We start from the raw sequence: 24771 nt of genomic DNA on the forward strand, positions 1-24771 counted from the left end.
TATCACAGCCAACATCATCCAACCCCCGCCCACACCCCACTTTTTCCATCATTGACATAAATCACATGTTCAACATGTCCAGCAACACAGAATACAAAGGCAAAGCAGGAGCGTGGTCCACAGCCCCCATACCTTGCAACAAATTGCATACACCCAGATGGAGATATAACACAGCCATCACCTGCGCACATGCACCTCACTTTCCTTTCCCCCTCTCTCCTTTTTCCCACCTCTACCCCTTGCCCTTCTCGCTCCACGGCGCCTGGCCGAGGAGCTCCTCAGGCGGTGCCTCATTGGGGGGGGGATGAAGGCAGATGCGGTCGTTGCACGGGTACAGGAGCAGGGGGTGCCGAGGGGGCAACATTCTCTGATGCAGAAGCAGGATCTTGGTCCTTGCTCTCATGTCGTTTGCAGTGGTGGTGCGGAACCTAGGGGTGAAGTGCCGCGTTCGGGGACCACTGGGAGGCCTGTGGCAACAGTGTTCCTAGCTATCGCATCCAGGGACTCCGCCATGCGCGGAATGTACTCGGTCATGGTGGCCAGCTGTCAGGATATGCCCCCCAATGCTTCGATGAGTTTGGTCACCAATGTTTACAATCCTCCTGGACAACTGTCCCATCTCTCCGCTGTCATGTCGGGCTCGTGGAACAGACCTGCCACGTCCACGAGGCCTTAGCGCTATCCTGGGGAAAAATGGGGTGCCCTGTGGAGAGGTGCTTGGGGCCGGTACCTCCAGAGTGGAGGCGGGAATGACCGGAGGACCACAAGATGGCCTTGGGGGGGGGGGGGGGGGGGGGGAAGGCTTCTGGAGCGTGGCGATGCAGGTTCTTCGAAGTCCGCGCTCTCATCCGTGCATAACAGACCCAGCGGATTGACGGGTGAGAATCGGAGCTCCTCAGCACCAGATGTAGTAGGATCGTCCGCCGACTCCTGCCCCGCACCCCCACCTTCTGGCCTCTGTGGTCTTGCCTGGAGCCGCTCTGCTGGCTGAGCTGCAAAATACAAATGAGGTTGTTAGAGGAGAAGGGGGTGCTCGGGTCACAAGGTGAGTCCAACGCTACACACAGCATATGCATGACAAAAGCACATCCGCTATCAAAATCATCACAGACGTCACATTTCATGACCATCAACACATTGTGCATTGCATTGATTTTCATTAGGCCAGCATTATTTCTGACACTTTTAGAAATCATCTATCATATATGATTGTCCGGATATGAGTGGGTGTGGCATCTATAGACTTTATAGGACGCAATGATGTAAGCTTTACTCACGTGGCATCACTTCAGGGTCTGCAGATACGTCTGTGGCTGTCTGGGGATGCTTCCCCATGAGTGCGAGCACTCGCTCCTCCATCTGTGATGTCACTGGGGACTGATGGCTCCCCACCCGTTCGCCTCTGCACGGAACTCATCATCGATAGCTTCTTCTGTATAAGGTGACAGGATGACAAGGCATGAGATCATTGCTAGGTACTGTCACAGAGACTGATACAACACATAACCGACAGATGTAATCATGATTATTATGATTATCATTCTTTACCTAAAGACGTGCACCGTGACCACAGGCTTTGAGTAAAACATTCCCGGTAAAAGTGAAAGACCTCACATCTGTTGATAGTCACTCTTGACTGTTACAAATCAAATTATATAAATACATAAGTACATATAAATAAATGTAATACTTACTCTTGCAGATCCCACGAGGTCATTCCATCGTTTGCGGCATTGGTTGCCCTCACGCACCTCGTTGGTCGCCGATGAGATCACCTCTGCTATCTCGGTCCATATCCTTTGGTAGGCCTTTGGGGTGGGCTTCCCACACCCTCCCTGTGTCAAATCACCCCAGCGTAACTCGATCTCCTGTAGGAGGGAGGCATTTGCCGCGTCAGAGAACCTCCTGGCTCTTTTGCAGCCTCCAATGTGCTCCTCTCCCACCTCACTGCTCTTCCCAGCGTCAGTCTCCACAGCGAGCTGTGATGCCTCCTACTCTCTCTCCATTATAGGCCAAATTCAGTCAAATATGTGGCTGGTAACACATACTTTGTTTGCCTACTTGCTGTGAAGCTCTAAAGTCTCCCTCCTTCCTCCCAAAGCAGCCACACCACACCCAGCTACGCTATCAGTCCCTCTGAGCTCTCTCTCTCTCTCTCTTCTGTCATGGTGACCCTTGACCTCCAGAATTGCAGGAATCGAGCGTTGCCATGCCGTTGCTAAGGACAGCCACATTTTACGGCAGAAGGTCAAAAAAATTTAACACGACTGCCCATTTTATATCGCTCGCGGTAACGGCCATTTTCAAAAGTGGAGACCAGGTGGTTTGAGAATGGGCAAGAAGCCAGCGATCTGAAAACCCTTTTTTACTGCCCACACTGGAAATATCGCCCATTTTTGGGCCATAACCACAAAAGTGGAGGTTCTAGTCCATAGAGTATATCATTAGTCAGTGTGCAACATGTCAATCAGTAAGCAATAAACCACCATGAGTACCATTACAGCCATGGAAATGGCCTCCCAGGGTGTGGCAAAGGTTACATGTAGATTTTGCTGAACTAGAAGAACAATAATTGTGATTGATAGCCATTCGAAGTGGGTAGAGGTGTTTCTGATGAGGAAAACAACAAGTAGACAATTTGCGAAGATTATTTTCTCCCAGAAGAGAATGTGTCTGATAATGGGCCATAGTTCTGTTCAGAAGAATTTGCACAGTTCATGAGCAGAAATGGCGTGAAACATACCAAAGTTCCACTGTACCACCCTGCTTCAAATGGTGCAGCAAAGCACACAGTACAAATTGTAAAATGTGCCATCAAGCAAATGTTGGATCCAAATCCAAATAAATGGCAGTTGTTGTTGGACCACAAATTGGCTAATTTTCTAATTACTTATTGTAATACTCCTCATATAACTACTGGTAGAACACCAGCAGAGTTATTTCTCAAATAGCAGCCACGAACTGGGTTCTTGTTGTTAAAGCCAAACTTGGCACAGTCAGTAGAAGAGAAACAATTAAGACAGAAAGAGAATCATGAGAGAGGTAGAGTAAGAGAGAGAAGTGTGAAATTAGATCAGAAGGTGAAAGTGAAGAACCATCACCATAAATGGTTAAAGTGGTTACCAGGAAGAATAGCGAAGATATGTGGCCCTCGCACATATTTGGTCAAAATGTTTGATCATGGAATGGTTAGGTTTGTTCACATTGATCATATTTTACCTACAGAAGTGGAAGGAGTTGAAAGTTGGAATGATTCGATTATTTCTGATGAGTCAAGTAGACCACCAGTAGCAAATCCTACATTAAATGTAATAGAAACAAGTCCAAGAGAAAGTCAGAATTTAAGTCTGAGTCTGAGTCAGGCAGACAAACAGCCTGAAGTTGTAGAGAGTCAAACTGTAAATCAAGGGTTAACCTTGGAGAAAACCTCACCTCAGGCTCAGCCTAGAACGAATCTGTTTGACAGTTTGGAAAGTTCTGTTCGAGAGCGAAGGTAGCCTCTTCAAAACAGAAAACGAGTGGTTAAGTTTGATTTGTAAATATGTCAAAATAAATCCATATCTTTAGTTATGTGTACAACCTTGCAAGTTATATATAATGATTATTTTGTTATAACTACTTTTTCATTAGGAGGGAGAAGTGTAATATAGCTCTACCTAGTGGACTACTATGGTAATGCAGCTACTCATAAATACAATAAATGCATCTTATGGTGAGGTCACATGGCAAGTTCCTGTGTAATAGAACCATCTTGTAAGTGTGTGTTTATGATGCCGAAAAGAAAATATCACAGGTACGTATCCAATTCTCTTTTCAAAGCCACAACTGAGTCTGCCTCCACCATCCTTTCAGGCAATGCACTCCAGATCCGAACCACTCGCTGCGTAAAAAAGTTTTTCCTCATGTCGCCTTTGGTTCTTCTGCCAATCATCTGAAATCTGTGTTCTCCGGTTCTCGACCCTTCCACCAATGGGAACAGTTTCTCTCGATCTATCCTGTCGAGACCCCAAATGATTTTGAATACCTGTATCAAATCTGCTCTCAACCTTTTCTGCTCCAAGGAAAACATCCTCAGTTTCTCTAGTCTGTCCATGTAATTGAAGTCCCTCATCCTTGGAATCATTCGAGTAATTTTTTTTGCCCCGTCTCTAAGGCTTTTACACCCTTCCGAAAGTGCAGACACAATACACCAGTTGAGGCCTTTTTTAACGGCTTTCTCAACCTGCACTGTCACCTTCAACAATTTGCACATACATCCCTAGGTCTCTCTCTTCATGCACCCCCTTTAGGATTGTGCCCTTTAGTTTATATTTCCTCTCTTCATTTTTCCTACCAAAATATATCATTTCGCACTTTTCTGCGTTAAATTTCATCTGCCACGTGTCCACCCATTTCACCATGTTCTGCCATTTCTACTGAGTTCATTAAGATCAGCACTATGTCAGCCTCTCAAAGTATAAACTGAACCATGGTAACAATAATGAGAAACCCCCAAAAATCCACAGTCCAGGTCATCCTAACTTGTAACAATAAATTAAATCACCAGTCATTCTGCTCACAAACCTGCAATTGAACATCAGACCTGAACTTCACTAAAGCTGTCAACTGGTGTATTCTTCTGTTCATAATCTGACTATATACCGATTCTCAAAAAAGTAAATTTCAATGCATAAGAAACAAAATAAAAAGAATCAAATGACCAAACTCACCATTAAAGATTCAGACTGCTGAGTTCCACAGGTTTTGTTACTCTCTTTACTTCTAGTTGAAGTATCTGAATCAGTAAAGTAGGGGTCCACTAAACACTCCATTTTGTCAGAAGTCATATCTTCATCATCACTAACACTGTCCCAGTCAATAGCAGGCAGTTCCTCTGTAAAAAAAGAGAAAGATCAAAAATGTTGAATTCAGCTAACTCCAAGAAGTCATCTTCGGAACAAGAGCTAAAGGTTTAGAGGACATTTTAAAATGTGAACACTGCTTCTAAATTGCGAGCAGAGAAAGGATTGGAATTCACCTGGTGAAGACTGCTTATTAGAGTTGGCCGATAAAGAAAGTATGAAATGCTTATTGAAGTTGTTTTACACGTCTCAATCAGCCTGCACAACCCAGACAGTTGAGTTGTATGGTTACAAGAGCAAAAGCAAAAAATGAGTTAAAGAAAACAAATGTAGATAGGTCAGTGGTTTGCACAGTAACACGTTACTTAAATTTTGTGTTAAATATCCTTTCCTCTTCAATATCTTCCACAAGAAACACTGCAGCCACTTATTCTGTCAGCACCACTTCGACTTAATGCAGTGATGACACTTTAGGCAAGAGCATCTCCAACATCTGAAAACAAGCCACTCAGCGGAGTCTCCCAGAAGTAAAAGGCAATACATCATTTATGAGCAGATTTATATTATATTGGGATTATAAAGCAGAGACATGGTTGCAGAGTGACCAAGGTTAATGAAGGAAAGCCACCACGGATTTGATAAAGGCAAATCGTGTTTAGCCAACTTGAGTGAGCTTTTTTAAAAAACGTGGTCACAGAGGGTTGATGAGGGCAATGCGGTTGACGTGATGTACATGGATTTCCAAAAGGCGTTCGACCAAGTGCCACATAATAGCTTGCCAGCAAAGTTGAAGCACATGGAATAAAAGGGACAGTGGCAGCATGGATACACAATTGGCTAAGTGACAGGAAACAGAGAGTAGTAGTGAACAGTTGTTTTTTGACTGAAGGAAGGTATACAGTGACGTCCCCCAGGGGTCGGTTTTAGGATGACTCATTTTCTTAATATATATTAACGACTTGGATGTGGGTGTACCGGGTACAATTTCAAAATTTGCAGATGACAAAACTTGAAAGTATAGTGAACAGTGAGGAGGATATTGATCGACTTTGAGGAGGACATAGACAGGCTGGTGGAATGGGCGGACACGTGGCAGACGAAATTTAACATAGAAAAGTGCGAAGTGATACATTTTGGTAGAAAGAATGAGGAGAGGAAATATAAACTAAAGGGTACAATCCTAAAGGGGGTGCATGAAGAGAGAGACCTGGGAGTCGATGTGCACAAATTGTTGAAGGTGGCAGGGCAGGTTGAGAAAGCAGTTAAAAAAGCTTACGGGATCCTGGACTTCATGAAGGGAGATAAATAATTGGAAATAATGAAGACACTGAATAAAACACTAGTTCGGCCTCAACTGGAGTAGTGTCCCCAATTCTGGGCACCGCACTTTCGGAATGACATGAAGACCTCAGAGAGGGTGCAGATAAGATTTCCGAGAATGATTCCAGGGGTGAGGGACTTCAGTTTCGTGGATAGACTGGAGAAGCTGGGGATGTTCTCCTTCGAGCAGAGAAGATTGAGAGGAGATTTGATAGAGGTGTTCAAAATCATGAGGGGTCTAGACAGAGTAGAGTGTGAAAAACTGGTCCCATTGGCAAAAGGGTCGAGGACCAGAGGGCACAGATTTAAGGTGATCGGCAGAAGAACAAAGGCAACATAAGAAAAAATGTTTTTACGCAGCAAGTGGTGAGAATCTGCAATGCACTGCCTGAAAGGGTGGTGGAGGCAGACTTACTCATAGCTTTCAAAAGGGAGTTGGATAAGTACCTGAAGGAAAAAAATTTGCATGGCTACGGGGAAAGGGTGGGGGGAGTGGGACTAGCTGAAGTGTTCCAGCAGAGAGCTGGCTCAGGCTCGCTGGGCTAAATGGTGGTTTTCTTTGCTGTAACCATTCTATGATTTTATGATTCTAAGGTTGGGAACTAAATATTCCAGGATATTTGACTTTTAGAAGAGACAGGCAGAATGGAAAAGGAGGAGGAGTAGCCCTCATAATAAAGGAGGGAATAAAGACAGTAGAGAGAAAGTATCTTGGCTCGGAAAACCAAAATGCAGAATCAGTTTGGGCGCAGCTAAGACGCAACTAGGGGCGGAAAACACTAATCAGAGTCGTCTATAGTGGGAGTAGTCTATAGGCCCCCCAATAGTAGTTGTAGTGTCGGGAAAATTATAAAGCAGGAAATTAGAAATGCATGTAACAAAGGTAATACAGTAATAGACATAGAAGCATAGAAAATAGGTGCAGGAGTAGGCCATTCGGACCTTCGAGCCTGAACCACCATTCAATAAGATTATGGCTGATCATTCACCTCAGTACCCCTTTCTTGCTTTCTCTCCATACCCCTTGAGGGGATGAATCATTAGGGGAGAGCAGCAGCAGCCAAGTTCATGGCACCGTGGGTGGTTCTGCTGCACAGGAGGGCAGGAAAGAGTGGGAGAGCTAGTGATAGGGAATTCGATTGTAAGGGGAATAGATAGGCGTTTCTGCGGCCGCAACCGAGACTCCAGGATGGTATGTTGCCTCCCTGGTGCAAGGGTCAAGGATGTCTCTGAGCGGGTGCAGGACATTCCGAAAAGGAAGGGTGAACAGCCAGTTGTCGTGGTGCATATAGGTAAAAAACGGGATGAGGTCCTACAAAACGAATTTAGGGAGCTAGGGGCTAAATTAAAAAGTAGGCCCTCAAACGTAGTAATCTCAGGATTACTACCAGTGCCACGTGCTAGTCAGATGAATACGTGGCATGAGGAGTGGTGCAGAACGGAGGGATTCAAATTCCTGGGACATTGGAACCGGTTCTGGGGGAGGTGGGACCAGTACAAACCGGACCATCTGCACCTGGGCAGGACCAGAACCAATGTCCTCTGGGGGAGTGTTTGCTCGTGCTGTTGGGAAGGAGTTAAACTAACATGGCAGGGGGATGGGAACCTATGCAGGGAGACAGAGGGAAATAAAATGGAGGCAGAAGCAAAAGATAGAAAGGAGAATAGTAAAAGTGGAGGGCAGAGAAACCGAAGGCAAAAATTGAAAAGGGCCACATTACAGCAAAATTCTAAAGGGGCAAAGCGTGTTAAAAAGACAAGCCTGAAGGCTCTGTGCCTCAATGTGAGGAGTATTCGGAATAAGGTGGACGAATTAACTGCGCAGATAGCAGTTAACAGATATGATGTAATTGGCATTAGGGAGACATGGCTCGAGGATGACCAAGGCTGGGAACTCAACATCCAGGGGTATTCAACATTTAGGAAGGATAGACAGAGGAAAAGGAAGCAAGGTGGCGTTGCTGGTTAAAGAGGAAATTAATGCAATAGTAAGGAGGGACATTAGCCTGGATGGCGTGGAATCGGTATGGTGGAGCTGCGGAATACCAAAGGGCAGAAAACGCTAGTGGGAGTTGTGTACAGACCACCAAACAGTAGTAGTGAGGTTGGGGACAACATCAAAGAAGAAATAAGGGATGTGTGCAATAAAGGTACAGCAGTTATCATGGGCGACTTTAATCTACATATTAATTGGGCTAACCAAATTGGTAGCAATGCGGTGGAGGAGGATTTCCTGGAGTGCATCAGGGATGGTTTTCCAGACAAATATGTCGAGGAACCAACTCGAGAGCTGGCCATCCTAGACTGGGTGATGTGTAATGAGAAGGGACTAATTAGCAATCTTGTTGTGCGAGGCCCCTTGGGGAAGAGTGACCATAATATGGTCGAATTCTTTATTAAGATGGAGAGTGACACAGTTAATTCAGAAACGAAGGTCCTGAACTTAAGGAAAGGTAACTTCGATAGTATGAGGCGTCAATTGGCTAGAATAGACTGGCAAAGGATACTTAATGGGTTGACGGTGGATAAGCAATAGAAAACATTTAAAGATCACATGGATGAACTTCAGCAATTGTACGTCCCTGTCTGGAGCAAAAATAAAACGGAGAAGGTGGCACAACCGTGGCTAACAGGGGAAATTAAGGATAGTGTTAAAACTAAGGAAGAGGCATATAAATTGGCTAGAAAAAGCAACAAACCTGAGGACTGGGAGAAATTTAGAATTCAACAAAGGAGGACTAAGGGTTTAATTAAGAGGGAGAAAAGAGAGTACGAGAGGAAGCTTTCAGGGAACATAAAAACTGACTGCAAAAGCTTCTATAAACATGTGAAGAGAAAAAGATTAGTGAAGACAAACGTAGGTCTCTTGCAGTCGGATTCAAGTGAATTTATAATGGGGAGCAAAGAAATGGCAGACCAATTAAACAAATACTTTGGTTCTGTCTTCACGAAGGAAGACACAAATAACCTTCCGGATGTACTAGGGGAGTGGGTCTAGTGAGGAGGAGGAACTGAAGGATATCCTTATAAAAGCGGGAAATTGATGGGATTGAAGACCGATAAATCCCCGGGGGCCTGATAGTCTGCATCCCAGAGTACTTAAAGAAGTGGCCCGAGAAATAGTGGATTCATTGGTGAGCATTTTCCAACAGTTGCTGTGGACTGGAGGGTAGCTAATGTAACACCACTTTTTAAAAAAGGAGGGAGAGAGAAAACAGGTAATTATAGACCGGTTAGCCTGACATCAATAGTGGGGAAAATGTTGGAATCAATCATTAAGGATGAAATAGCAGCGCATTTGGAAAGCAGTGACAGGATTGGTCCAAGTCAGCATGGATTTATGAAAGGGAAATCATGCTTGACGAATCTTGTGCAATTTTTTGAGGATGTAACTAGCAGAGTGGAAAAGGGAGAACCAGTGGATGTGGTGTATTTGGACTTTCAAAAGGCTTTTGACAAGGTCCCACACAAGAGATTAGTGTGCAAAATCAAAGCGCATGGTATTTGAGGTAATGTACTGATGTGGTTAGAGAACTGGTTGGCAGGCAGGAAGCAGAGAGTTGGGATAAACGGGTCCTTTTCAGAATGGCAGGCAGTGACTAGTGGAGTGCTGCAGGGCTCAGTGCTGGGACCCTAGCTCTTTACAATATACATTAACGATTTAGATGAAGGAATTGAGTGTAATATATCCAAGTTTGCAGATGACACTAAATTGGGTGGCGGTGTGAGCTGTGATGAGGACGCTAAGAGGCTGCAGGGTGACTTGGACAGGTTAGGTGAGTGGACAAATGCATGGCAGATGCAGTATAATGTGGATAAATGTGAGGTTATCCAGTTGGGGGCAAAAACACGAAGGCAGATTATCTGAATGGCGGCAGATTAGGAAAAGGGGAGGTGCAACGAGACCTGGGTGTCATGGTCCATCAGTCATTGAAAGTTGGCATGCAGTACAGCAGGTGGTGAAGGCGGCAAATGGTATGTTGGCCTTCATAGCTAGGGGATTTGAGTACAGGAGCAGGGAGGTCTTACTGCAGTTATACAGGGCCTTGGTGATGCCTCACCTGGATTATTGTGTTCAGTTTTGGTCTCCCAATCTGAGGAAGGACGTTCTTGCTATTGAGGGAGTGCAGCAAAGGTTCACCAGACTGATTCCAGGGATGGCTGGACTGACATATGAGGAGAGACTGGATCAACTGGGCCTTTATTCATTGGCGTTTAGAAGGAGGAGAGGGGATCTCATAGAAACGTGTAAGATTCTGACGGGACTGGACAAGTTAAATGCGGGAAGAATGTTCCCGATGTTGGGGGAAGTCCAGAACCAGGGGACATAGTCTCAGGATAAGGGGTAGGCCATTTAGGACTTAGATGAGGAGAAACTTCTTCACTTAGAGTTGTGAACCTGTGGAATTCCCTGCCGCAGAGAGTTGTTGATGCCAGTTCATTGGATATATTCAAGAGGGAGTTAGATATGGCCCTTACGGCTAAAGAGATCAAGGGGTATGGAGAGAAAGCAGGAAAGGGGTACTGAGGGAATGATCGGCCATGATCTTATTGAATGGCGGTGCAGGCTCGAAGGGCTGAATGGCCGACTCCTGCACCTATTTTCGATGTTTCTATCTCTTTAGCCGTAAGGGCCACATCTAACTCCCTTTTGAATATATCTAACGAACTAGCCTCAACAACTTTGTCGTAGAGAATTCCACAGGTTCACAATTCTCTGAATGAAGAAGTTTCTCCTTATCTCGGTTCTAAATGGCTTACTCCTTATCCTTAGACTGTGAACCCTTGTTCTGGACTTCCCCAACATCGGGAACATTCTTCCTGCATCTGAGCTATCAAATCCCGTCAGAATTTTACATGTTTCTATGAGGTCCCCTCTCATTCTTCTAAATTCCAGTGAATATAAGCCGAGTCGATCCAGTCTTTCCTCATATGTCAGTCCTGCCATCCCGGGAAGCAGTCTGGTGAACCTTCGCTGCACTCCCTCAATGGTAAGAATGTCCTTCCTCAGATTAGGAGACCAAAACTGTACACAATATTCAAGGTCTGGTCTCACCAAGGCCGTATACAATAGCAGTAAGACCTCCCTACCGCTATACTCCAATCCTCTCGCTATGAAGGCCAACATGCCATTTGCCTTCTTCACCGCCTGCTGCACCTGCATGCCAACTTTCAAATGACTACTGTACCATGACACCCAGGTCTCGTTGCACCTCCCCTTTCACTAATCTGTCACCATTCAGATAATATTCTGCCTTCGTGTTTTTGCCTCCAAAGTGGATAACCTCACATTTATCCACATTATACTGCATCTGCCATGCATTTGCTCACTCACCTAATCTGTCCAAGTCACCCTGCAGCTTCTTGGCATCCTCCTCACAGCTCACACTGCCACCCAGCTGAGTGTCATCTGCAAACTTGGAGATATTACATTCAATTCCTTCGTCCAAATCATTGATGTATATTGCAAATATCTAGGGTCCCAGCACTGAACCTTGCGGTGCCCCACTAGTCACTGCCTGCTATTCTGAGAAGGACCCATTTATTCCTACTCTTTGCTTTCTGTCTGTCAAAATATTCTCTATCCACGTCAATACATTACCCCCAATACCATGTGCTTTAATTTTGCACACTAATCTCTTGTGTGGGACCTTGTCTAAAGCCTTTTGAAAGTCCAAATACACCACAACCACTGGTTCTCCCTTGTCCACTCTACTAGTTACATCATCAAAAAATTCTAGAAGATTTGTCAAGCATGATTTCCCTTTCATAAATCCATACTGACTTGGACCGATCCTGTCACTGCTTTCCAAATGCGCTGCTGTTACATCTTTAATAAATTGATTCCAACTTTTTCCCCACCACCGATGTCAAGCTAATTAGTCTATAGTTCCCTGTTTTCTCTCTCCTTCCTTTTTTAAAAAGTGGGGTTACATTAGCTACCCCCCTATCCATAGGAACTGATCCAGAGTCTTTCGAATGTTGTAAAATTACCACCAATGCATCCACTATTTCTCGGACCACTTCCTTAAGTACTCTGAGATGCAGACTATCAGGCCCTGGGGATTTATCGGCCTTCAATCCCATCAATTTCCCCAACACAATTTCCTGACTAATAAGGATTTCCTTCAATTACTCCTTCTCACTCGGTCCCCTCGTACTTCCGGAAGGTTATTTATGTCTTCCTACGTGAAGACAGAATCAAAATATTTGTTCAACTGGTCTGCCATTTCTTTGTTCCCCATTATACATTCACCTGAATCTGACTGCAAAGGACCTATGTTTGTCTTCACTAATCTTTTTCTCTTCACATATTTATAGAAGCTTTTGCAGTCAGTTTTTATGTTCCCAGAAAGCTTCCTCTCATACTCTATTTTTCCCCTCTTAATTAAACCCTTAGTCCTCCTCTGCTGAATTCTAAATTTCTCCCAGTCCTCAGGTTTGCTGCTTTTTCTGGCCAATTTATATGCCTCTTCCTTGGATTTAACACTATCCCTAATTTCCCTTGTTCACCACGGATGAGCCACCTTCCCCGTTTTATTTTTATGCCAGACAGGGATGTACAATAGTTGAAGCTCATCCATGTGATCTTTAAATGTTTGCCATTGCCTATCCACTGTCAACCTTTTAAGTATCATTTGCCAGTCTATTCTAGCCAATTTACGCCTCATACCATCGAAGTTACCTTTCCTTAAGTTCAGGACCCTAGTCTCTGAATTAACTGTGTCACTCTCCATCTTAATAAAGAATTCGACCATATTATGGTCACTCTTCTCCAAGGGGCCTCGCACAACAAGATTGCTAATTAGTCCTTTCTCATTACACATCACCCAGTCTAGGATGGCCAGCCCTCTTGTTGGTTCCTCGACATATTGGTCTAGAAAACCATCCCTAATACACTCCAGGAAATCCTCCTCCACTGCATTGCTACCAGTTTGGTTAGCCCAATCAATATGTAGATTAAAGTCACCCATGATAACTGCTGTACCTTTGTTGCATGCATCCCTAATTTCTTGTTTGTTGCTGTCCCCAATCTCACTACTATTGTGTGGTGGTCTGTACACAACTCCTACTAGGATTTTCTTCCCTTTGATATTCCGCAGCTCCACCCATACCGATTCCACATCATCCAAGCTAATGTCCTTCCTTACTATTGCATTAATTTCCTCTTTAACCAGCAATGCCACCCCACCTCCTTTTCTTTTCTGTCAATCCTTCCTAAATGTTGAATACCCTTGGATGTTGAGTTCCCAGCCTTAGTCATCCTGGAGCCATGTCTTCAGGGTGAACTGAAAGAAATTAGTTTAAAAAAAATGGTACTAGAGAAATTATTACGACTGAAAGCCAATAAATCCCATAGACCTGATGGTCTACAACATAGTGTTTTGAAAGAGGTGGCTATAGAGATAGTGGATGCAGTGCTCGTCATCTTCCAAAATGCCATAGATTCTAGAACAGTTCCCACGGATTGGAAGGTGGCAAATGTAACCCCACTATTTAAGAAAGGATGGAGAGAGAAAACGGGAAACTACAGACCAGTTATAGCCTGACATCAGTCGTAGGGAAAATGCTAGACTCTTATTAATAACATGGTCACAGGGCACCTAGAAAATAATATGATTGGGCAGAGTCAACATGAATTTATTGAAGGGAAATCATCTTTGACAAATCTGTTAAGAGTTTTTTGAGGTTGTAACTCGCAGAATAGATATGGGGAAACCAGTAGGTGTGGTGTATTTGGATTTTCAGAAGGCATTCAATAAGGTGCCACAGAAGAGGTTATTAAACAAAATTAGGGCTCATGGGATTGGGGAAAATATAGTAGCATGGATTGAGGATTGGTCAACGGACAGAAAACAGAGTAGGAATAAACGGGTGCTTTTCGGGTTAGCAGGCTATAACTAGAGGGGTACCGCAAAGATCAGTGCTTGGGCCTCAGCTATTCACAATCTATATCAATGGTTTGGATGAGGGGACCAAATGTAATATATCCAAGTTTGCTGATGATACAACGCTGGGTGGGAATGTAAGCTATGAGGAGAATGCAAAGAGGCTTCATGGGGATATGGACAGGCTAAGTGAGCAGGCAAGAAAAGGCAGATGGAATATAATGTGAAGTTATCCACTTTGGTAGGAAAAGTGGAATAAGCTTAATGTTGAAAGATTGGGAAATGTTGTTGTTCAGAGGGACCTACGTGTCCTGGTATACGAATCACTGAAAGTTAATATGCAGGTATAGCAAGCAATTAGGAAAGCAAATGGTAGGCCATTTGGCCCCTCAAGCCTGCTCGGCCATTTAATAAGATCATGGCTGATCTGATTTTGGCCTCAACTCCACTTTCTTGCCCACTCCCCATAACCCTCGACTCCCTTATCATTCAAAAATCTGTTGGTCTCCACCATAAACATAATCAATGACCCAGCCTCCACAGCTCTCTTGGGGTAGAGAATTCCAAAAATTCACAACCCTTACAAAAGAAATTCCTCCTCATTTCCGTTTTAAATGGACGACCCCTTACACTGAAACTATGCCCCCTAGTTCGAGACTCCCACGAGGGAAAACATCCTCTCTGCATCTATCCTGTCCAGCCCCCTCAGAATCTTATACATTTCAATAAGATCATCTCTCATTCTTCTAAATGCCAATGAGTATAGGCCCAACCTGCTCAATCTTTCTTCATAAGACAACCCCTTCATCTCAAGAATCAGCCTCGTGAACCTTCTCTTAACTGCTTCAAATGCAAGTATATCCCTCCTTAAATAATACCAAAACTGTACGCAGTACTCGAGGTGTGGTCTCACCAATGCCCTGTGGAGTTGCAGCGGGACTTCCCTACTTTTATACTCCATCTCTTTGCAATAAAGGCCAACATTCCATTTCACTTCCTAGTTACTTGCTGTACCTGCATACTAACTTTGTGTTACATGTACAAGGACCCTCAGATCCCTCTGTACCGTGGCATTTTGTAATCTCTCCCCATTTAAATAATAATTTGCTTTTTTATTTTTCCTACCAAAATGGATAACCTCACATTTTCACACATTATACTCCATCTGCCAAAATTTTCCCACTCACTTAGCCTATCTATATCCCTTTGCAGAATCTTTGCGTCCTCCCCACAACTTGCTTTCTTACCTTTCTCTGTATCATCAGTAAATTTGGCTATATTACACTCGGTCCCTTCATCCAAGTCATTAATATAGATTGTAAATGTACATTGGCCTTTATTAGAAGAGGATTTGAGTGTAAGAGTAAAGATGTCTTAATGCAATTGTATAGGGCCCTGGTGAGATCACACCTGGAGTATTGTGTACAGTCTTGGTCTCCCTAGTTAAGGAAGGATATACTTGCCATAGATGGAGTGCCACAAAGGTTCACCAGGCTTATTCCTGGGATGGGGGGGGATTGTCCTATGAGGAGAGATTGAGTAGACTAGGCTTATATTCTCTAGAGTTTAGGAGAATGAGAGGTGATCTCATTGAAACATACAAAATTCTTACAGGGCTTGATGGGGTATATGCAGGGAGAATGTTTCCCCTGGGAGTCTAGAACCAGGGGTCACAGTCTCAGAATAAAGGGTCAGCCATTTAGGACTGAGATGGAGAAATGTCTTCAATCAGAGGGTTGTGTATCCTTGGAATTCTCTACCCCAGAGGGCTGTGATGCTTAGTCGTTGAGTATATTCAGGACAGAGATCGCTAGATTTTTGGATATTAAGGGAATAAATGGATATGGGGATAGCGCAAGAAAGTGGAGTTGAGGTGGAAGATAGCCATGATCTCATTGAATGGTGGAGCAGGCTCGAGGGGCCAAATAGCCTACTCCTGCTCTTATTTCTTACGTTCTTATACATATTTTAAAAATCTGTCAAACAATGTGTTTAACAGCAGAAAGACTGAATTTTCCTCTAAGAATTTCTAAGCTAGGAGCAATTTGCCACCTCCCAAAATGTTTACATTAATACATTACATCTCCCTGTAAGTCACCAAATATGCAGAACCACCCAATCACTACAGGAAGAATCACTTTAAGATAGCCTTCAATGCCCTGTAACTCATTCATATATGCATAATGCAGACATATATGAAGTACACAACTTAACTTTGATTTAAAAAAAAAAAATGAATTTTGTTCCTTCTTTTAAAAATGGTCCCTCCATACCATGCACTAATCCCCGCCCATCCATCAACATACCAACCTGCTCCTAACTCTGCAATCAATCGCATGGAGCTGTTTCAAGAATGATTCACTGTGAGGAAAGTACCTCGCCTCCAAGGGATTATTTAACAAGTCCTCAAAGCCTTGCACACCAGCAGCATACATCAAACATTGGAGTGCGCACTCCCCACGATTTTCCAACAGCATAGACTGCTGAAAATGACATCTCTATTTGACATCTCTCCTTATTTCTCTTTTCTTCCTATTTGCTTCTTATTTTAATACCTAGTTGCAATACATATTCAAATGACTTCAATGCAAATCTACCGACAGCAGTATTTTTTAATGAATGAACCCAAAAACTAAAAGCTCTGTGATGAAACACAAAAAAAATACTGCAAGCACTTCCTGTATAGGAACTTATTTTATTGTAACACCTCTCAGTGCCGGATCCATGCAAAATTCAGACTGGAATTCTTCATTTGGATGATCCAACACTATAACAGATCATCTATTTTGACTGTACAAGATTCAGGCATCCATAGATAAACCTTTCATTGCATTAGTGAGTACTATACACTGTCATAATTTGGATTGCTTTACAACTACAGGTACGGTCAACAAAATTTGTTGTTAAGAATTCAATCTATTGCAGAAAATGTGGGTCCTGCTGAACCCTATTTTCAGTATAATTATTGTTATGTATGAATAAAGAGTCTGACTAGATACTGTGAGCTCAAAGTAAAATGTGACCGTAGTCTTTTATTGCAGATCTCGAGTGTGTCTCTCCAGCCTGTGAGGTCTCCTTAAGTACCAGTGCTCCCAAGGGATTGTGGGATCCCTTGGGACTCCTGGGAATGAGCCCTCTGGTGGCTACACAAGGTATATACAGGTTTACACATAGGACACTCCCCTGCAAAGTCAATAGGGTAACTATTTACAAGGTGAGTCGATCTGGGGTCTTTCTTTCCCTGGTTGATCGTCTCGGTGCAAATGCTGGTTTTGGTGAATCGTTTGTTGGGCCCTCGCTGGGCTGCTGTGCAGCTCGCCTTGCTGGGCTGCCTGGTGTGGTGCCTCCTGCTGGGCCGCTGTGGGTGATGGTTTCTGCGTCGTGGTCAACTGCGGTGTCGCTTGCCACTGGTGTGTATGTTGAGGGGGGGGCAGTCAAAGAAGCTAGGGTCCAATGTGGGTTGCTCTGGATAGTCCGTCAATCTGAGTTTAATTTGGTCCAAGTATTTCCGGTGAGTGAGTCCATTTGAAAGTTTGACCAGAAACACCCTACTCCCCTCTTTGGCCACAACAGTGCTGGGAAGCCACTTGGAACATTATCTATAGTTCAACACAAATACAGGATCATTGATTTCAATTTCACGTTACACATTTGCACTATGATATGTACTTTGTTGAAGCCGCCTGCGCTCTACCTGTTCACGTAGATCAGGGTGAACTAACGAGAGCATTGTCTTAAGTGCTCTTTTCATTAGTACAGTGGGTGGAATCCCAGTGAGCGAGTGGGGTCTCGTGCGGTAGCTAAGCAGGACTCGGGATAGGCGAGTCTGCAGTGAGCCTTCAGTTACCCTCTTCAAGCCGTGCTTGATGGTTTGCACTGCTCTCTGCCTGACCACTGGATGCTGGTTTGAACGGGGCAGATGTAACATGTTTGATCCCATTATGGGTCATGAATTCTTTGAACTTGGCACTGGTAAAGCAAGGCCTGTTGTCGTTCACAAGGACATCAGGCAGGCCGTGCGTGGCAAACATGGCCCCAGGCATTCAGTGGTGGCAGCGGACGTGCTTGCCGACATTATCTCACATTCAATCCATTTGGAGTATGCATCTACAACCACTAGGAACATTTTACCCATAAACGGGCCTGCATAGTCGACATGGACCCCGGACCACGGTTTGGAGGGCAAGACCATAAACTTAGTGGCGCCTCCCTGGGGGCATTCCACAACTGCGAGCATGTGTTAGATTTGTGCACGCAGGACTCCAAGTCCGCATCGATATTGGGGCACCACTCGTGAGATCTGGCTATCTCTCATCATTACAATGCCTGGGTGAGTACTATGGAGATCACTGATGAAAGTGTCCCTGCCCTTCTTGGGGACCACTACCCGATTACCCCACAGAAGGCAGTCTGCCTGTACAGACATTTCATCTTTGCACCGCTGGTACGTCTTTATCTCTTCCTGCATTTCCACTGGGACACTGGACCAGCCCCAGTGGAGCACCCAATTTTTTATTAGGGACAGTAAGGGGTCCTGGCTCGTCCGGGTTCTAATCTGTCGGGCTGTGACGGGTGATTGCTCACTCTGGAATGCTTCCATCACCATGACTAAATCTGCGGGCTGTGCCATTTCCACCCCCGTGGTGGGCAATGGCAGCCTACTGAGAGCATCGGCACAGTTGTGTGTGCCTGGCCTGTGGCAGATGGTGTAATTGTATGCGGACGTAAGTGCCCATCTCTGGATGCGGGCCGATGCATTCGTATTGATTCGCTTACTTTCGGAAAAAAGGGATATCAGTGGCTTATGGTCAGTTTCCAATTCAAATTTGAGCCCAGATATTGATACATTTTCTTTACCCCATAAACACACGCTAATGCTTCTTTTTCAATCATGCTGTAGGCTCTCTCAGCCTTAGACAAACTTCTGATGCATAAGCAACCGGTTGCAATTTCCCAGATTTATTGGCTTGTTGCATTACACACCCGACGCCGTACAACGATGCATCACATGCTAGTACCAAACACTTACATGGATCATACAACACAAACAATGTTTGAACATAACAATTTTCTAGATTTACAATGGCATTTTCTTGGCTTTTGCCCCATACCCATTCATCTCCTTTACACAGTAAGGCGTGCAGTGGTTCTAACAGTGTGCTGAGACCCGGTAAAAAGTTACCAAAGTAGTTCAGGAGTCCTAGAAACGACCGCAGCTCCGTCACATTCTGTGGCCTCTGCACGTTCTCGATTGCCTCCGTCTTCGAATCGGTGGGCCTGATGTCGTCCGCCGCGATTCTTCTCCCCAGGAACTCCACTTCAGGCACCAGGAAACGCACTTCAAGCATTTTAACCTGAGCCCCACACAGTTGAGTCGATTAAGAACCTCCTCCAGGTTCTGCAGATGCTCGACTGTGTCCCAACCTGTAACCAAGATGTCATCCTGGAAGACCACCGTGCGCGGGACCAACTTCAGTAAGCTTTCTATGTTCCTCTGGAATATCGCCGCGGCTGATCGAATTCCAAACGGGCATCTGCTGTAGATGAAGAGACCTTTGTGAGTGTTGATGCAGGCGAGGCCCTTCGATGATTCCTCCAGCTCCTGTGTCATGTAGGCTGAGGTCAAGACCAGCTTCGTGAACGTCTTTCCTCCCTCCAGCGTAGCAAAAAGGTGGTCAGCCTTTGGTAGTGGGTATTGATCCTGCAGGGAGAAACGATTGATAGTTACTTCGTAATCACCACAGATTCTGATGGTGCCGTCTCCCTTGAGGACTGGAACAATTGGACTGGCCCACATGTTGAATTCGATCGGCGAAATGATGCCCCCTCGTTGCAGCCGGTCTAGCTCAATCACGACCCTTTCTCTCATCATGTACGGTGCTGCTCTCGCCTTGTGATGGATGGGTCGCGCCCCTGGAATTAGGTGGATCTGCACTTTTGCTCCTTGGAACTTCCCGATGCCTGGTTCGGACAGCGAAGGGAACTTGTTTAAGACCCGGGCACACGAAGTGTCGTCAGCGGACGAGAGCGCTCGGACGTCGTCCCAGTTCCAGCGTATCTTTCCCAGCCAGCTTCTGCTGAGCAGCGTGGGACCATGGCCCAATACCACCCAGAGTGGTAGCTTGTGCACCATTCCATCATAGGAGACCTTTACAGTAGCACTGCCAATTACGGGAATCAGTTCCTTTGTGTAAGTTCTCAGTTTCGTGCGAATGGGAGTCAAGACTGGCCTGGAGGCCTTGCTGCGCCACAATTTATCAAAAGTATTTTTGCTCATAATGGACTGGCTCGTGCCCGTGTCCAGCTCCATTGACACCAGGAGTCCATTTAATTCAACCTGCAACATTATCGGGGGACACTTTGTGGTAAATGTGTGCACCCCATATACCTCTACCTCCTCGTCTGAGGCTCTGGATTGTTGTGATCCGCCGTGGATCTGTCCTCCTCTGCAACATGGTGGTTTGCAGGATTAACAGGGTTTGCAGCTCGCCTGCACATACGTTGGAGGTGTCCCATTGTTCCACTGCCCTTGCAAACGTACACTTTGAAGCGACATGAATGGAAACGATGATCACCCCTGCAGCACCAACAAAGTGTTAATGGCCTTGCATTCATCACCCTTGATGGTGGACTCAGGCATCTGCGGACGTGCAGCTGCAGGCATGTGGGGCCTGCCCTGTACGTTGCGATTTGAAAACAATATCACTTTGGTCACAGTACTTGGAGCAGCACTCGTGTGCGGAGAGATTTGCTTCGTATTGTCACTGGTGGCAATGAATGCCTGGGCTATCGCTATGGCTTTACTCAAGGTTGGTGTCTCTACAGTCAAAAGTTTGTGAAGTATCACTTCGTGGCCAATGCCAAGGACGAAAAAGTCTCTGAGCATGTGCTCCAAATTAGCAATGTCCTGCAAGGCGTCTTAGCTCAGCAACATAACTCACCACTTCCTGGCCTTCAGACCTTTTGTAGGTGTAGAACCGGTACCTTGCCATCAGAAAGCTTTCCTTCGGGTTCAGATGTTCCCGGACCAGTGTGCACAAATCACCGTATAATTTCTCTGTGGGTTTCGCTGGAGCAAGCAGATTTTTCATGAGGCCATAGGTTGGTGCCCCACAGACATTTGGCAGCGTTCGCTTCTCCTTCCAGCTCGTTGGCCACGAAGTATTGGTCGAGTCACTCCACAAAGATTTCCAATCATCTCCCTCCGAAAATTTCTCCAGGATGCCCATTGTTCTTTGCATCGTTGGGTTTGTCATTTGTATCTCGTCGCCAGTTGTTATGTATGAATAAAGAATCTGACTAGATACTGTGAGCTCAAAGTAAAATATGACCTTAGTCTTTTAATGCAGGTCTCCAGAGTGCCTCTCCAGCCTGTGAGGCTCCTTAAGTATCAGTGCTCTCAAGGGATTGTGGGATCCTTTGGGACTCCAGGGGATGAGCCCTCTGGTGGCTACACAAGGTATATACAGGTTTACACATATATAACAATTACTTCCTATTATAACTTCCCAAAGTTTTGCCTCTAAAAACCCTGGACTATGCAAAATATGAGGATCCTTACTCCATACCTGGCTACTCAGTCAACTAGTTGGTAACAATTTTCAAACTACCAGATTTTTCCAGGCACGATAGAAAATTACTTGCCTTCACTATCTGTTAATGAATTGAGCATACAGATGTATTTATGGTAGGAGTTGACTGTACTCTGGCCTTTCAGGACAGATCTTCTTTCTTTTGAAACTCTCAAGTTACCCATCGGTACCTCTCCATCTGACAAATCACTGTCACTGGAGCTCCATGTGATTTCCGCAGTTTCCTTGGAGTTCTGACTGCTGGTATCTGCTGCACCTAACAAAGCATAAACAAAAATTCTTAATAATCGAATTTCACAAATAGATTGTACTCAATGCACAACAGAAAAAGCTTTTACAGAAAGAAGTTTAACACAAACATTTCCTTGTTAGATAACTTAAAAAGACATTCAAACTCAAAAGCCAGAACCCAGCAAAGCATTTAAAGAATAAACTTGCATTTATATAGTGCCTTTGACATTGAGCACATCGCAACGCTATTCACAACCAATAAATTACTTTTACAGTCGTCACTATTATGTCAGCTAACGCAGCAACTAATTTGTGCACAGCAAGGTCAGACAAACGCAATAAGAAATGACCAGTTAATCTGTTTTTGATGGTGTTGGGTGATCAAAGGAATTCCCCTACTCTTCTTTGAATGGTGTCAAGGGATTGTTCACATCCACCTGAATAGCTGGATGGGTCCTCAATTTAACATTTCATCCAAAAGGCATCACTTCCAACAATGCAACATTTTCTCTACTACACTAGAGCATCAGTCCAGATTATGTGCTCCATTCCTGGAGTGAGGCTTGAACCCACAACCTTCTGAGACAAACTAGCAGTTAAGATTGAGTTGCTTGGATGAACCTTCCTACCTTAAAAGTGATGCAGGAGGAAGAGTTAAAGTTTGTTGGACATTTGTATCAGTTTTGAAATAGCTTTCGATACAAAATGGATGAACTCCAACCTAACTGAACTAATGCCAATGTTCTGGCAGCAAGAACTGTGGGTGTGCATTTAAACTAGCCAGTTCAAGAAGGACAAGTTGGAGAGGTTTACCTTGGAGCATTTATGGGAGGAGACAAGAAGTATAGTGAAGGAACAGAACAGTCTACAATAGTAAACTCAAGGGGAGAGTATGGAGGTTGTGCCTTCGGGCAAATAGGAGACAGACTAAAAAGGGAAGAAGGGGAAAAGAATGTTATAACAGAGGATAAGAGAGTCCCAATGATCAGGCCAATAAAACACTTTGCCCAATTGTACTATGCTTAGAATTAAGTCAACTGTTAGTCAAGTAGAAGACTGTTCCAGCACGACCCATTTTTATAATCTGAGCAGTTATGAAATCACTTCAGTTAATCTGACGAGAGTAATGTCTTGCCCAACAATACCAAGTGAGCAAAACAGAGGTTTGATGACTGACACATCAATCCAATCATCATACTCAAATGAGACCATTGTTTTTCAAAGTGTTTCCAACTGCTGAATTCTAATAGTTGCAAAGCATTAATTTCATGGCTCCTACAGGGATCCAACAAATACAGCAATAATTGTAATATTTGCCATTACATATATATCATTTGTTTTCATTTGGGGTAAAGTGAATCCCATTAGATAAGTGCTGAACTGGCAATTAAAAAAATTATAACTAACGGGCCCAGTGTTTAAACAATACTTACAAGTTAGGGTACAGTAGCATAGTAATGATGTTACTGGACAAGTAATCCAGAGGCGTGCACTAATGATCTGGAGACAGGAGTTCAAATCCCACCACAGCAGCTGGGGAATTTAAATTCAGTGAATTAAATAAATCTGGAACAAAAAGCTAGTACCAGCAATGGTGACCATGCCTATCTGGTTCACTAATGTTGTTCAGGGGAGGACATCTGCCATCCTTTTCTGGTCTGGCCTTCGTGCGACTTCAAACCCACTGCAATGTGATTGATTCACAACTACTCTCTGAAATGGTCTAGCAAGCGATTCAGTTGTATCAAACCACTACAAAGAAATATACCAAGAATGAAACCAGATGGACCACCCGGCATCGGCCTAGGCACCGGATACAACAAAGGCACACCCAGCACAGTCAACCCTGTAAAGTCCTTCTCACCAGTATCTGGGAACTTGTGCTAAAATCAGGAGAGTTGTCCCACAGACTACTCAAGCAACAGCCTGACAGTCACACAATAATACCCTTCGACCAACTTCACAGACTCTTCCACCACCATCCCAGAGTATGTCCTGTCCCACCAGCAGGACAGCCCCACCAGAGGTGGCGGCACAGTCAGGACGGAATGTCCTTGGGAGTGCTCAACATTGATTTTGGACCCCATGAAGCCTCATGACATTAGATCAAACATGAGCAAGGAAACTACCTGCTGATTACACCTAACACCCTCCTTCAGCTGATGAATCAGTACTCCTCCATGTTGAACACTGCTTGGAAGAAGCACTGAGGGTAAGCAAGAGCACAGAATGTACTCTGGGTGGGGGACTTCAATGTCCATCGCCAAGAGTGACTCGGTAGCACCACTACTGACCGAGCCTTGAATGAAATAGCCGACAGACTGGGCCTATACCAGGTAGAGAGAACACCAACACGAGGGATACATAGAAACATAGAAAATAGGTGCAGGAGTAGGCCATTCGGCCCTTCTAGCCTGCATCGCCATTCAATGAGTTCATGGCTGAACATTCAACTTCAGTACCCCATTCCTGCTTTCTCGCCATACCCCTTGATCCCCCTAGTAGTAAGGACCTCATCTAACTCCTTTTTGAATATATTTAGTGAATTGGCCTCAACAACTTTCTGTGGTAGAGAATTCCACAGGTTCACCACTCTCTGGGTGAAGAAGTTCCTCCGCATCTCGGTCCTAAATGGCTTACCCCTTATCCTTAGACTGTGACCTCTGGTTCTGGACTTCCCCAACATTGGGAACATTCTTCCTGCATCTAACCTGTCTAACCCCGTCAGAATTTTAAATGTTTCTATGAGGTCCCCTCTCATTCTTCTGAACTCCAGTGAATACAAGCCCAGTTGATCCAGTCTTTCTTGATAGGTCAGTCCCGCCATCCCGGGAATCAGTCTGGTGAACCTTCGCTGCACTCCCTCAATAGCAAGAATGTCCTTCCTCAGGTTAGGAG

General features: G+C 44.6%; 1 protein-coding gene across 1 annotated transcript in view; it reads right to left on the reverse strand.

The window, feature by feature from the left end:
* Positions 1 to 24771, reverse strand: part of spidr (scaffold protein involved in DNA repair) — a 451063-nt gene that overhangs the window by 387234 nt on the left and 39058 nt on the right. Inside the window, exons 4-5 of the mRNA XM_070892572.1 lie at positions 21695 to 21898; positions 4710 to 4873 (exon numbers count right to left, since the gene is read on the reverse strand). Of these exons, the coding sequence (XP_070748673.1) occupies positions 4710 to 4873; positions 21695 to 21898 (368 nt within the window). The remainder of the gene's footprint in view (positions 1 to 4709; positions 4874 to 21694; positions 21899 to 24771) is intronic.

Source organism: Pristiophorus japonicus, chromosome 1 (genome assembly GCF_044704955.1).
Source record: "Pristiophorus japonicus isolate sPriJap1 chromosome 1, sPriJap1.hap1, whole genome shotgun sequence".
Taxonomy (NCBI): domain Eukaryota; kingdom Metazoa; phylum Chordata; class Chondrichthyes; family Pristiophoridae; genus Pristiophorus; species Pristiophorus japonicus.